General features: G+C 42.9%; 1 protein-coding gene across 11 annotated transcripts in view; it reads left to right on the forward strand.

Moving 5' to 3' along the window:
- The window catches only part of myom2a (myomesin 2a), a 38844-nt gene that overhangs the window by 18372 nt on the left and 8458 nt on the right, over window positions 1-12014 (forward strand). For 10 of the 11 annotated variants that reach the window (XM_061830791.1, XM_061830799.1, XM_061830798.1 and 7 more), the window contains 12 exons: window positions 3230-3407; window positions 4591-4712; window positions 5400-5587; window positions 6251-6377; window positions 6616-6794; window positions 7981-8095; window positions 8175-8334; window positions 9226-9332; window positions 9406-9450; window positions 10090-10226; window positions 11322-11466; window positions 11562-11621. In XM_061830791.1, the coding sequence (XP_061686775.1) occupies window positions 3230-3407; window positions 4591-4712; window positions 5400-5587; window positions 6251-6377; window positions 6616-6794; window positions 7981-8095; window positions 8175-8334; window positions 9226-9332; window positions 9406-9450; window positions 10090-10226; window positions 11322-11466; window positions 11562-11621 (1563 nt within the window). Of the gene's footprint in view, window positions 1-303; window positions 432-1973; window positions 2158-2263; window positions 2282-3229; window positions 3408-4590; window positions 4713-5399; window positions 5588-6250; window positions 6378-6615; window positions 6795-7980; window positions 8096-8174; window positions 8335-9225; window positions 9333-9405; window positions 9451-10089; window positions 10227-11321; window positions 11467-11561; window positions 11622-12014 lie in introns of all 11 variants that reach the window. The other variant, XM_061830802.1, reaches the window with a different exon arrangement.

Genomic DNA, 12014 nt, shown 5'->3' on the forward strand with positions numbered 1-12014 from the left:
AATCTACCTTTAACCTGATTTCAAAGCCACCCCAAGTACCTTAAACCCACCTTGAATCTGAATTAAAACCAAGACGAATCACAGCCAAATACAAACTTGAGCACACTTTAAAAAAATAAAACAACGTTAAACCTCATTTGAACCCCACTGTAAACAACCTTAAACCTGACTGAAAAGCCACCTTAGCCAACCACAAACTGCCCATTATCCTAACCTTAACACAAACCTTTCACCTTGAACCTATCATAAAAAATCCTAATGAATCCAGGCATGAATGAACCCATGAATCCAATTTGTTCTCAGGCCAGGCAACCATTCCTGGCCCGCCCTGCGATGTGCACGCGTCCGAGATTTACAAAACACACGTCGTGATCAGCTGGACGCCGCCCAGCCAGCGCGGCCCTGCGCCACTGTGCTATGCAGTAGAGAAGGTGCGCGTGTGTGTGTGATCAAAATTAAAATCTTTAGTTCACAAAACGCTTGGTCGTCACAACAGAGGTGCCAAATTAGTCCTTTGTCCACAAAAGGTCAATCAACAGAAGGTTGAAATCAAAGTCCCCTGCTTGCCAAATGTCACCCAAACAGAGACAGATCCAAATCAGTCATTTTTTCCAAAATGTCAGAAATGACAATCAGAAAATGTTAATGAAAAAGCATCAGTGCAATACAAAAGGAAGAGCTAGCTCAATGTCTTATGTTGACAGAAGGTTGGTCAGTCACAAACAGTACCGTAATTTCTGGCCTACAAGCCGCGATTTTTTTCACACGCTTTCAAGCCTGCAGTTTATGCGGTGATGTGGCGCTAGCGTTAGCGTACCCGGTTGTAAACCTCGGTACACAGAAAGAGTTTCCTGCTAGCCGCTAGCGTTAAACTCTTTCTGTGTACCGAGGCTTATAACCAGGTGCACTCTGTAGGCCAGGACTGGCCGTACATTAAAATCAAAGTCCTTCATGCACAAATAGTCAAGCACAAATGTAAAATCCAAATTAAGGTCCTTTCTTTGTAAAGAATTACCCAATCACACAAATTCTTTTGTTGACAAAAGGTTGGTCACTCACAAACGGTAAATCCAAATCAAAGTTTTTTATTCGCAAAAAGTCAGACAAGCACAAACAGAAGTCCTAAATGGACCTTTCCGACTGGCGATCTTTAGCTCCGCCCCCATTAGCTACAGTTGCCATGCCCCACAATCTTCCAAAATGGCAACTGAACATAATAGGTTTGAACTGGATCCTCTATCGCGTATTCCAGATAATATTGGGGTATGTTTTTGGCCAAATGCGTCGGACTTGTCCAAGAGAGTTCTTCAGAGAGGTCTCAAGTATTTCACCCAAGGGTTATGTACACGGAATTAAGATTTTGGACGGAGCAGGACGCAATGTCAGAGTTACAGCGAAACGTTGGCGATAGACGCAAAAAAGTTTGACGCCTCACAAACTATTCAACAGGATAAAATTGTGGAATCGTACTCAGCATGTAAAGCGACGGGTCAAGCCAGGGGTTAAGACAATGCGGCTATCTGATTGGCTATTATTGTACGAGTGATTGACAGGTCGGAAAGGTCCATTGAAGCCCTTGGTCACCAAATGTCAGTTGAGCACACACAAAAAAAGATCCAGATCCAACTCGTGTGTTCACAAAAAGTTTAGTTGGGCACAAGCAGAAGATCTAAATCATATTCCTTTGTTCACAATAACTGTCGACCACTGAGAGATCTAATGTGAAGTCCTTCGTTCACAAAAAGTCAGCTAATCTCAAACAGACCCATTTCAAAGCCTTTAAACCAAAAGCCGGTCATACAGAAAGTGAAGATCAAGTCGAAGACCTTTGACAAAAAAGCAGTGCTAAATCACAAGCCTATCCAAATGAAGATCTTTTGTTAACAAAAAGTGCGTCATAAAGGGGCGTATTTTCAAGACTTGTTAGCTGGGAGGTCCCACGTTGTCGCTCGTCGTCTGTGGTGTCCCGTCAGTGTTGGGCTGCTGGCGGCACATGGCGTCGCGTCAACACGGGCGTGGAGCTTCAGTCACCTCGTTTGGCCGTCTTTGATTTCCCGGACGAGCGCGCTTACCTGTTCCGAGTGTTTGCGTTCAACGCGTACCACGTCGGCCCGGCCTCGGAGCCATCAGAGCCCGTGATGAAGGCCCACCGGGATGGTAAGAAAGCGGAACGGAGTCCCTTAACGTGCCATATTTATCCACGACTGTACATTATGTTTCCCAATCTGGAATGTACGTGACTATGTGAAACGTTATGTTTCAGGTTGTGAGCTGCCTGTTGGTACGTACCAGGTTGCTTTGATTCACTTTTACTTCCTACATGTTTAAAGTTTCTCCTCCACTGAGCACCCTGCTTATTAAAACCTCCTCTTGTGTGCGGGCCAAATTATAAAATTAACAAAGAGCTTGAAAATAAAATCATTCTACATATTTGAGATGCTTTTCTGCTGCCAAAAGTTTAGAAATGTCATTTATGCTGACTCTGACAAGTAGAAAAGTTTCATACCAAAAAAACAATTCTAACAGATGTTTTCCATTGATTTTGTTTTCCCACTTTTTTAACCCAGGACATTTTTTAAGTGTGTGAACCATTTCATTATCTATGTTGATATGACCCTTGTTGAGACAAGTAAAGAGGTTTTATGCAAAACATTTATTTTCCATGATTATTTATTTATTTATTCATTCATTCATTTATTGATTAAATCTTTAATTTTATTTATTTATTTTGCTGGAAACAAAATAAAAAAATTACCACTGTTTCAGTGAAAATTTGGTGGACATGTCTATCATAATACGATGCATAAAATGTTTCAAGGACCAATGCCTGAACTAGAACACAAAGTCAGATATTTTGGTTTAAAGTAGCCCATTTAAGAGTATTTTTGCTCAGTAGTGCCACCTAGAAAGTTTGAAGTCCATCACAATACGACACATGAAAATTGAACAAACAGATGGACATTTTTTTCTTTTTTTTGGACAAATTTGCCCAAATGAGTCCAATATTTAATTTCACAGTAACAATTTGCTTTGAATTGCTTTTTTTGTTTTTGTTTGTTTGAAATCACAAATAGGCAAGAACACAATAATAATTATTCTTACTGTTGTTGTTGGTTTTAAAGTCCGATCGCAGACTTTAGGAATGGAGCACTTAACATTTATGCTTTGTTAGCTGCCCCCTTGCTAACGTCCCCTTCCTGTCCCTCCCAAAAAAAAAAAAAAAAAACAGGTGTAGCGTCCGCTCCCGGCCAACCGGTCGCCACCCGCAACACCAAGTCATCGGTCTTCGTGCAGTGGGAGGCACCCCGGCATGGTCAGGAAGGCCTGATGGGATACTACATCGACGCCCGCGTGGTGGGCAGCAAGGACTGGTTTGCCTGCAACCACAAACCTTTCAAACTCAACAGGTCCAGCATATACTTAAGTATTGTGGCTGTTACAAAAGTTGTAAATACTTTTGTATGCAGAGTTAGCCATCTGGCACACCGCCTCGCTGTTTAGCAAGCCTCCCCACTATCAACTATCCCACTATCTCCAGCAATGCTAATGCAAATTTTTCATCAAAAATTGACAGTCAAACTCTTCCACAGTGTAAAGCTGTGCACTGTGACAACAACACCATGTGTGATTAGCGTGTATACTAATTTAGTCAGTTAGCAAACCTCCTTGCTGTTAAAGCTGGGTACGAATATTCTCCAGAAGAATTTTTAACGACCAATTGTGACTTCTTTTATGTGAGGAAATACCGCTGAACTTCCTGGAGACCAAATGGACAGTTGTCTTTCATTTGTTGGCTAGGAGTAGCAAGGCTTTGGAGACAGATAATTTCACGAGTTGAGACTTAAGAGTCTGCTTAAAAAAAGAAGCACTGCCTATCTTATATTCTGGGTACACTGTGAGGTTGAATGTACCAGAAAGTTCCACTCCTTATAGGGCAAGCAACAGATGTTAAAACCTTCAGACACTAGCCCAGATAAATGACTTAGATAGAAGATAAATATCTCTACAACAACCAGAGTAAAAAAAAAACAAAAAAAAAACCGCATGATTAAAGTTCACCATTTAATAAGACCCTCTACTAGATACTCTCCTGATTCCGTTCCATTATATCCGCCATTGCTAATACAAAAAAACACCTCTCTCCAGGGTTACCAAAACATGATCAAAGTTAGCTGATTAGAAAGCTAGCTCTGCTACCAACTCTCTGCCTTGTCTGCTAATGCTACTTTTTAACCATGTTGAGAAACTGAAAAACATTTATACACAGTGTTAGCAATATGTCTTTTCAATTACCTGAATAAACAACACATGTTCTTCTCATTCTGTCCACTTATATCTGATAATGCTAAAGGTAATGGTCCTTTTATTCAGATAAACCTTCTAAATTGGTCTCCAGAAAAAAACAATGGTGGAAGTTAGCCACATAGCTTTTCCAGTAGGATTAGACACCGTCTAACTCTACTGGAAAAGTAGAGTTAGACGGTCACCGTCACCGTCATAGTCACCGTCCTCGACACCGTCCCCCTTTTTCATTTTAGTCTACAGTCACTTTTAGCTCCTTTTACACAGGACAGTGTTGAATCTTTCCAGGTTTGTGGTGCACGGCCTAACCCCCGGGGAGACCTACGTGTTTCGGGTGCAAGCTGTTAATGTCTTCGGCCTGAGTGAAGAGTCTCAAGAGTCCGGCCCTATCGCAGTAGAGCCGGCCCTGGGTGAGCACCGCTTGGAAACTTTGACCACAAACCGCTTAGTTATCGTCGGGTCCTTCGGTCCTTTCATTTTCTCTGCTATTCTATTGTTCCACTAGGTGGGGGGTTTGAATGTGGTATGTATTAAATGCTTGTGCCTTCCCCTTATCCTGATCTGCACACCACCTGCTCCTTCACACCTCCTCCTTTTATAGTTATCACGTTACAGTTTAAGATCCATGTGTTTCTGACACACCACTGATGCACTGCTCACTAACAGTACCAAAACCAAAGGTGGCAAAAGAACTCACGTTATTTAATTATGGATAAATACTGTTTAAAAACATTACTTGAGTAAACCGGTACTGACTAAAATGGAGTAGCAAGAAGTAACAAAAGTATTTGCACTGGACTCTCTTTTTTTACATCATCAGCTGGGGTTGAAGAAATTAACAAGCCTATTTGGACCAAGTAAGAAGTAGAAAGTCCAAGTTTTTGTTCACAAATGTAGAGAGTAAAAGTAAACACAAACATTGAACTGTTGCAGACTGTTCGAGTGTGTTGTTATTATTATTGATAGTTTCTATAATTGCAACATAAAAGTGACACTATTCACAGGTGTATTGTCATTTAAGTCCCAATTAAATGCACAAGTACCAAATGCACGTCCTGCCACTGGTTTCCATCACTGACTATTAACCTGTCTGTTAGCCACCCCCAGCGCCCCATATGGCATAAGCCTGTTGAATTGTGATGGTTCCTCCATGACGGTGTCCTGGAGCAGTCCCAAGCGCTGCGGTGGCTCCAAGATTATTGCCTACTATGTGGACAGACGCGACGTAGACTCCCTTGCCTGGAAGGAGGTCAACGTAAATGGCATCATGGACCAAGTGTGCACAGTGAGTGTCTGAAACCCTCTGGGGACATCCATCCATCCATTTTCTACCACTTCTCCGGGTCGGGTTGCGGGGGAAGTAGCTTCAGCAGGGATACCCAGACTTCCCTTTCACCAGCCACTTCTTCCAGCTCTTCCGGAGGGATCCCGAGGTGTTCCCAGGCCAGCCGAGAGACATAGTGTCTCCAGCATGTCCTGGGTCGTCCTCGGGGTCTCTCGGTGGGACATGCCCAGAACACTTCACCAGGGAGGCGCCCGGGAGGTATCCGGATCAGATGCCCCAGCCACCTCATCTGGCTCCTCCCTATGCGGAGGAGCAGCGGCTCGACACTGAGCCCCTCCCGGATGACCGAGCTTCTCACCCTATCTATAAGGGAGAGCCCGGACACCCTGTGGAGGAAACTCATTTCAGCCGCTTGTATCTGGGACATCCTATGTCTTTTTTGCGACTGATGGGGAATTTGTACCTTTAGTGCAATGGCTTTCAATGGTTTTTAAGCCCTAGCCCGGGGGTTCTCAAAATACATTAATATTCGGTATAATTTGACAACACTAAGTGCATATCTACTCATGGCGACGGTTGCTTTTAAGTGAAGAACATCTCTAGAATAAAATCTCCTCTTTGAAAACAAGACTGTACAGATAAAGTTGCCCTGCCTTTCTTTAGGTGGATAATCTGACGGAGGGAACCTTCTATGAATTCAAGGTTCAAGCGGCCAACATGGCAGGCGTGGGTTTGCCCTCTGCTCCAAGCCTCCCGATGAAGTGTGAAGCTTGGACCATGGAGCAGCCAGGTACACCCATTTTGCGAAAGACTCACTGTTTATGTAGCCCCTCACGGTAATGCAAATTTTTCATCATGCAAAATGGAGAAACACTCATCTACAGTGTTAGCAGTATGACTACAACAATCTGGCTAAGCAAGAAATTTGGTCAATGTTAGCCGGTTAACGATCCTCTCCACCGGTTAGCAATTCTCTCTAGAATTTAGCTTGTTCGTCACCACCGTCTTATCCTTTCCCTCTGCTGCAGGTCCTGCTTACGATCTGACCTTCAGCGAGGTCCGCAGTCACTCCTTGGTCCTGGTTTGGAAAGCTCCGGTCTACACAGGGGCAAGCGCTGTTTCCGGGTACTTTGTGGACATGGCCAAGAAGGGCTCATGCGAGTTTGTTGCCCTCAATGAGAGCGCCATCACTCAGCGCTATATGCAGGTGAGACTACAGCCAGAATGTCGTGGTCTCGGTCCAGTCTCGTCACCTAAAGATCCCATCCTTGTTTGCTTTGGATAATGCAGTTCCCTGGGATTCAATAGAAGTGTTGCTGTCTGCCAGGGAAATTTTTGCTCATTGTGTAGAAACCTCTAAATCTAAGGCCATGGTCCTTTCTCGCGTACCTGATATCTTAAGGTCTTAATGGAGCATGAGATGGACAGTTAGGGGATGCAATTGCTGTATTGCACGGTTGTGGCTCAGATCTTTAAATACCAGTCAATCTATGTTCCTAGCCTTACCTGAAGTAGTAATCACCTGATATTGACCGAAAGGAACAACATCGCATCGTGTCTGTTCCCTCAGATATACAGTGATTTATCAGTCAGTCTCCATTCTGACCCTCATGAGGTTTGGTAGTGACTGAAATTGAAAAGTTCCTGTAGGGTGTCTGGTGTTAACATTCAGCCTCAGTTTCTATCCTCACCATCACAAGTTTTGGGAACTGACCAAAGGGAAAAAGATTCCATAGGTATCTGGTGCCTCATGGATACAATGATCGAGCTTACATTCTACATCCCTACCCTTACCCTGACAAGCTGCTGGTTGTGACTGAACAGAACAAGTTCACATAGATCACATGTCTGTTGCCTCCGGTATGGTGATTTACTTATGCATATGTTGACCCTCACAAGCTCCAAGTGGTGACTGAAAAGAACGAGATTGTGTCGGATGTCTGGTGCCCGAGAGATACAGTGATTTTCCAGTCAGTCTACTGTATGTTCCTACCCTCATGATCTCGGGTTTGAAGTAGTGACCAAACATACACAATTGTGGGGATTTAGAGCCTCGTGGATTCTACCTCTCATCCTTGTGAGATTTTAGTCATGACTGAAAGGAAAATGTCAATTGATGCAAACTGTCTTGAGAAAAGGTACAAATGAGACTGACCAACCTTCTTAAGACTCGGCCCCTGTTCTAGTGTTTTTGTTTAATTTATTCATTGTTTCAGTTATTGTTGTTCATAATCTGTTGTTCAAGTTGTTCATCTTCGATCATTATTTGTTATGTTTGATTTTTTTCTTTATTTAATCTCTATACAGCCCTTTGTGTTGAGCTATTTTTTTTAAGTGCTTTATAAATAATCTTCAGTTGAGCTGAAAGAGTTGCGCTCGTCTTTGTCCTCCAGGTAACCGGTCTAGAGGAGGGTGAGTGGTACGTGTTTAGGGTTCGCACTGTGAACGGTCACGGCATTGGTAGACCCTCCCTGGTGACTGAGGCCATCTGCGCCAGACCTCCTCCAGGTAAAAACAGTGCTTATAGATGGTTTTTGTAGGGTCTGCTGACCAAGTCTTTCTCAACGCTGCTCACTGGTGTCTCCAGGCACCAAGGAGATTATCACTGGTGTAGACGAGGAAACAGGTGACATCTTCCTGTCTTTGGAGGCCTCTGACATAAGCCAGGGCTCCGCCTTTGTGTGGTCCAAGAACTACAAGCCCATCGGCGAATGCCCTCGTGTCACTGTCAGCACCAAAGGACGCACGTAAGATTGCGATTTTTCCAAACTTTTAAATCTTTTCTGCTGCATTTGAGACCAAGAAGGGTTGAGTTTCTCACATAGTATAATACTATCAACATTAGATATCATCCATCCAGCTATTTTTTGAGCCGCTTCTCCTCACGAGGGCTGTAGATTGCCCAATTCTGCTCTAAATGAAACTCCTCAACTCCTTTCAACATAGTTTGTTAACACCAAGATGGCACCAAAACAATGCTTAAACATATGTGAATCCGCAAGACAATTGGTTGGATGTTTGGTGGTGTTCAAAAGCCCTGGAGGCACAGAACGGCAGCCACGCTTCCATCAAACTGCCGCTGTGTAGCTGTGGCTACACATGTAGTTTGCCACCACCACGGGGTGAGCGAGGAGTGAATGAATAATGTGTGGAATGTTAAAGCGTCTTTAAGTGTTACAAATGTGCTATATGTGTATAAAGCATTATTAATATTATGATTATTATCACTACAGTATATACATGATTGATGATTATGGTATATACTGTACTGTGAACCATATAAAGCAAGAACAATGTATAGTAAGTAAGTTTCTTTAGTCTTGTCCCGTTAGGGGTCGCCACAGCGTGACATCTCAGATGAACACTGATATTTGTTTGGCACAGTTTGTACGCCGGATACCCTTCCTGACCCAGCCCCTCTCGGGGAACGGAGGCCCCCAGTGGGATACGAACTCACGACCCCCAGTTTACCAAACCAATGCTCTAACCACTGAGCTCTGGGCCCTCTGAAACCAAGAACAATCTATAGTAGATCATATTCATATCCTGAAATTATTATAATTATTGTGAATGTACATTGCTTATAAGAGCAGTGTGTGTTTCAAGTGTGGAACTGATGTCTTCTTGACGTGCTTTAGTTCCAGGCTGAGTTTCATGAACCCTGACAAAGACGATCTGGGCCGTTACTCCGTGCTGGTCACAGACACCGACGGCGTGTCTGCCAGCCACACACTCACTGAAGACGGTACGCCAGGCCACAACCATCACCTGCTAATGAATCCAAATCTATTTTTCACACTGCTTGTCATTCCCTGCAGAACTCAACTCTATGCTGGAGCTCAGTCATGCCATCAGGAACCCCAGTGAGTATCAGGCTTACAATGGCAGGTCACTAGGTTCTGACAAGCAGAGGTGGGAGACTCCCGTCACCTGACTTGACTCGAGTCATACTCAAGTAGCCAGATATAGGACTTTGGATTGACATGGCTAAAACCTAAGAAAGACTGAACTTTTGACTTTCAAGTATAGATATTGAGTGCAAAGTGTGTAATATGCCAATATTGGATAAAATATATAATATTCACAATTTGCTAAACCCATGATGACTTGCTTGAAATTTAGTAGACTTGACTTTCTTGATTTTTTTTTTTTTTTTTTTCCCCACAAAGCAATTTGGGACATTAGCATGAAACTTGAAGGTCGAGACTTGAGATTTACATATGAATTGCACATATAATAATAATCAGAATTATAATAACTTAAATTATATTATAATTTTCAGAAATAGGTTACCAAATGTTTAACAATAAAACAGGTACACAACACCAATAACAATATAAACACACAGTAAACATGTCTACAGATGCTTTTTTTAAAAAAGGATGACTTTTCTTCTCCCAGTTTAGGGGCTTGCACTGAAAAGGCCCAGCTGTGTCGTCTAACTAACTACTGCTAAACTAACCCACTACTCCGAAATGCTAAACTTTGTCTCCTTGGCGCAGTCGTCCCACTCAAGCACGGCCTCAACTATGAGGTCCTGGAGAAAGGCCACGTGCGCTTCTGGGCGCAAGCCGTGAAGCTTTCACCCGCTGTGACGTACAGGTTCGTCGTTAACGACAAGGAGGTGACCAGCGGTGAAGTAAGTCTCAAGGAAATGATGTACTGTATTTTCCGCACTCTAAGGCACACCTTAAAGCCTTTAATTTTCTCAAAAGCCGACAGTGCACCTTATAATCCGGTGCGCCTTATATATGGATCAATATTGAGCATTTAGCGCAGCTCCAACTAATGGATGCATAACGTAACCCCAGCCTCTACAGTAGCGTCTATTCTATGCGCCTTATAATCCGGTGCGCCTTATATATGGGAAAAGATTTAAAATAGGCCATTCATTGGAGGTGCGCCTTATAGTGCGGAAAATACGGTACTGTAGTGCACAAACTTGCAGCCAGTGGCAGTTCTGGGTGGGGGTGGGAGAGACTGTGTCTCGACACCCCCTGAATTTTTCAAATTCAATGGGAAAAAATCTTTCATAGGAGGCAGTCTTTGAGGGTCCTGAAATTCTCCCAAAATGTCTGTTTCAAACTAAAATGGCCGACTTTCTGTTCAATTCTGGGCATAGGTACTTTTCACGCATCTTGTAATAACAATTCCATTTTGTCATCACAGAAAGTAGTTTCCTGGGTGCGTGGATGTTTTTTTTATAACTTTCTAGGATGGTGTGAATAAGTGTGAAATACTGTATTTGTTTCGAATCAAAATGGACGACTTCCCGTTCATTTTGGGACATGAGTTGACACATTTTCATGCTTTTTTTTCTCTCTTACGAAAGATATGTCCACCCAATTTCATGTTGATTGGAGAAACTGGTGTCAGAGGCTATTTTTTCCTTAAATTTTCATGGTGCGCCACAGTGCTTAAAACAAAATGGGAAACTTCCTGCTCCATTTGGCACATAAATTCTTGAAACGTTTTAGTTCATATCGTTATGATTGAGATGTCCACGCAGTTTACCATCAATTAGTTAAACTGATATCGGGGGGAAATTTTTTTCAAATAGTGATGGAGGCGCTACTGAGTGAGTTTTTGGGTTCTTGCGTTGGGGATCCTTCAAATACAAGCCATCACATCAGGGCACACGTGCTTGCCAAAGTTCGGGACTTTGTGGGCATGTTCGGTGATTGAATCATCCGGGGGATAATACTAAAGAGCAATTTGTGTGTATATATCGCAGGGCCACAAGATAAGCCACGATGTGTCGACAGGCGTCATCCAGATGATCGTAGAAAATTTCACTCGAGACAGCGAGGGCACATACACGCTGCAAATCCATGACGGCAAGGCCAAGACGCAGAGTTCCCTGGTCCTTGTTGGAGATGGTATACCTGATTCTTAAACCACTTGCTCTGGTGGTATTAGCATAGATGGTAACGTTAGCTCCATGCATTGTCTTTGGCCTCGTGTCTCCGTCCAGTCTTCCTGGTGGGTCTGAAGGAAGCAGAGTTCCAGAGGAGAGAGTACGTCAGGAAGCAAGGTAAGATCCATATTCATGCTCACGTCGCTTTGTAGCTGTTAGTGTAATTGATCACAGGGTTTGTCATGTCTTGTAGTTATTCTTTTTTGTCTTTCTTTTTTGCTTTGTTTTGTAGTTCTTGTTTGTCACTTGTTCTTGTAGAACACTTCGTGACTTGTTTCTCTACTTTTTTTACAACAGTTTACTCAAGAGTTGTTTGTTGTGTGTCATTGTTTTTGTGTCACTATTTTTTGTCGTTCATTGTAACTATTTTTGTAGCTATTCATAATATTTTTCTGTTGTTTTTGTAATTCAGATTGTCAATTTCACTCTTTGTGTGTGTATGTGTGTCTCCTGTTCGACTGTTAGATCAAGCAGGATTGACAATCTGCATCCTCTTTATTCCGGAACAGT

This window comes from Syngnathoides biaculeatus, chromosome 9, assembly GCF_019802595.1.
Source record: "Syngnathoides biaculeatus isolate LvHL_M chromosome 9, ASM1980259v1, whole genome shotgun sequence".
NCBI classification, from domain to species: domain Eukaryota; kingdom Metazoa; phylum Chordata; class Actinopteri; order Syngnathiformes; family Syngnathidae; genus Syngnathoides; species Syngnathoides biaculeatus.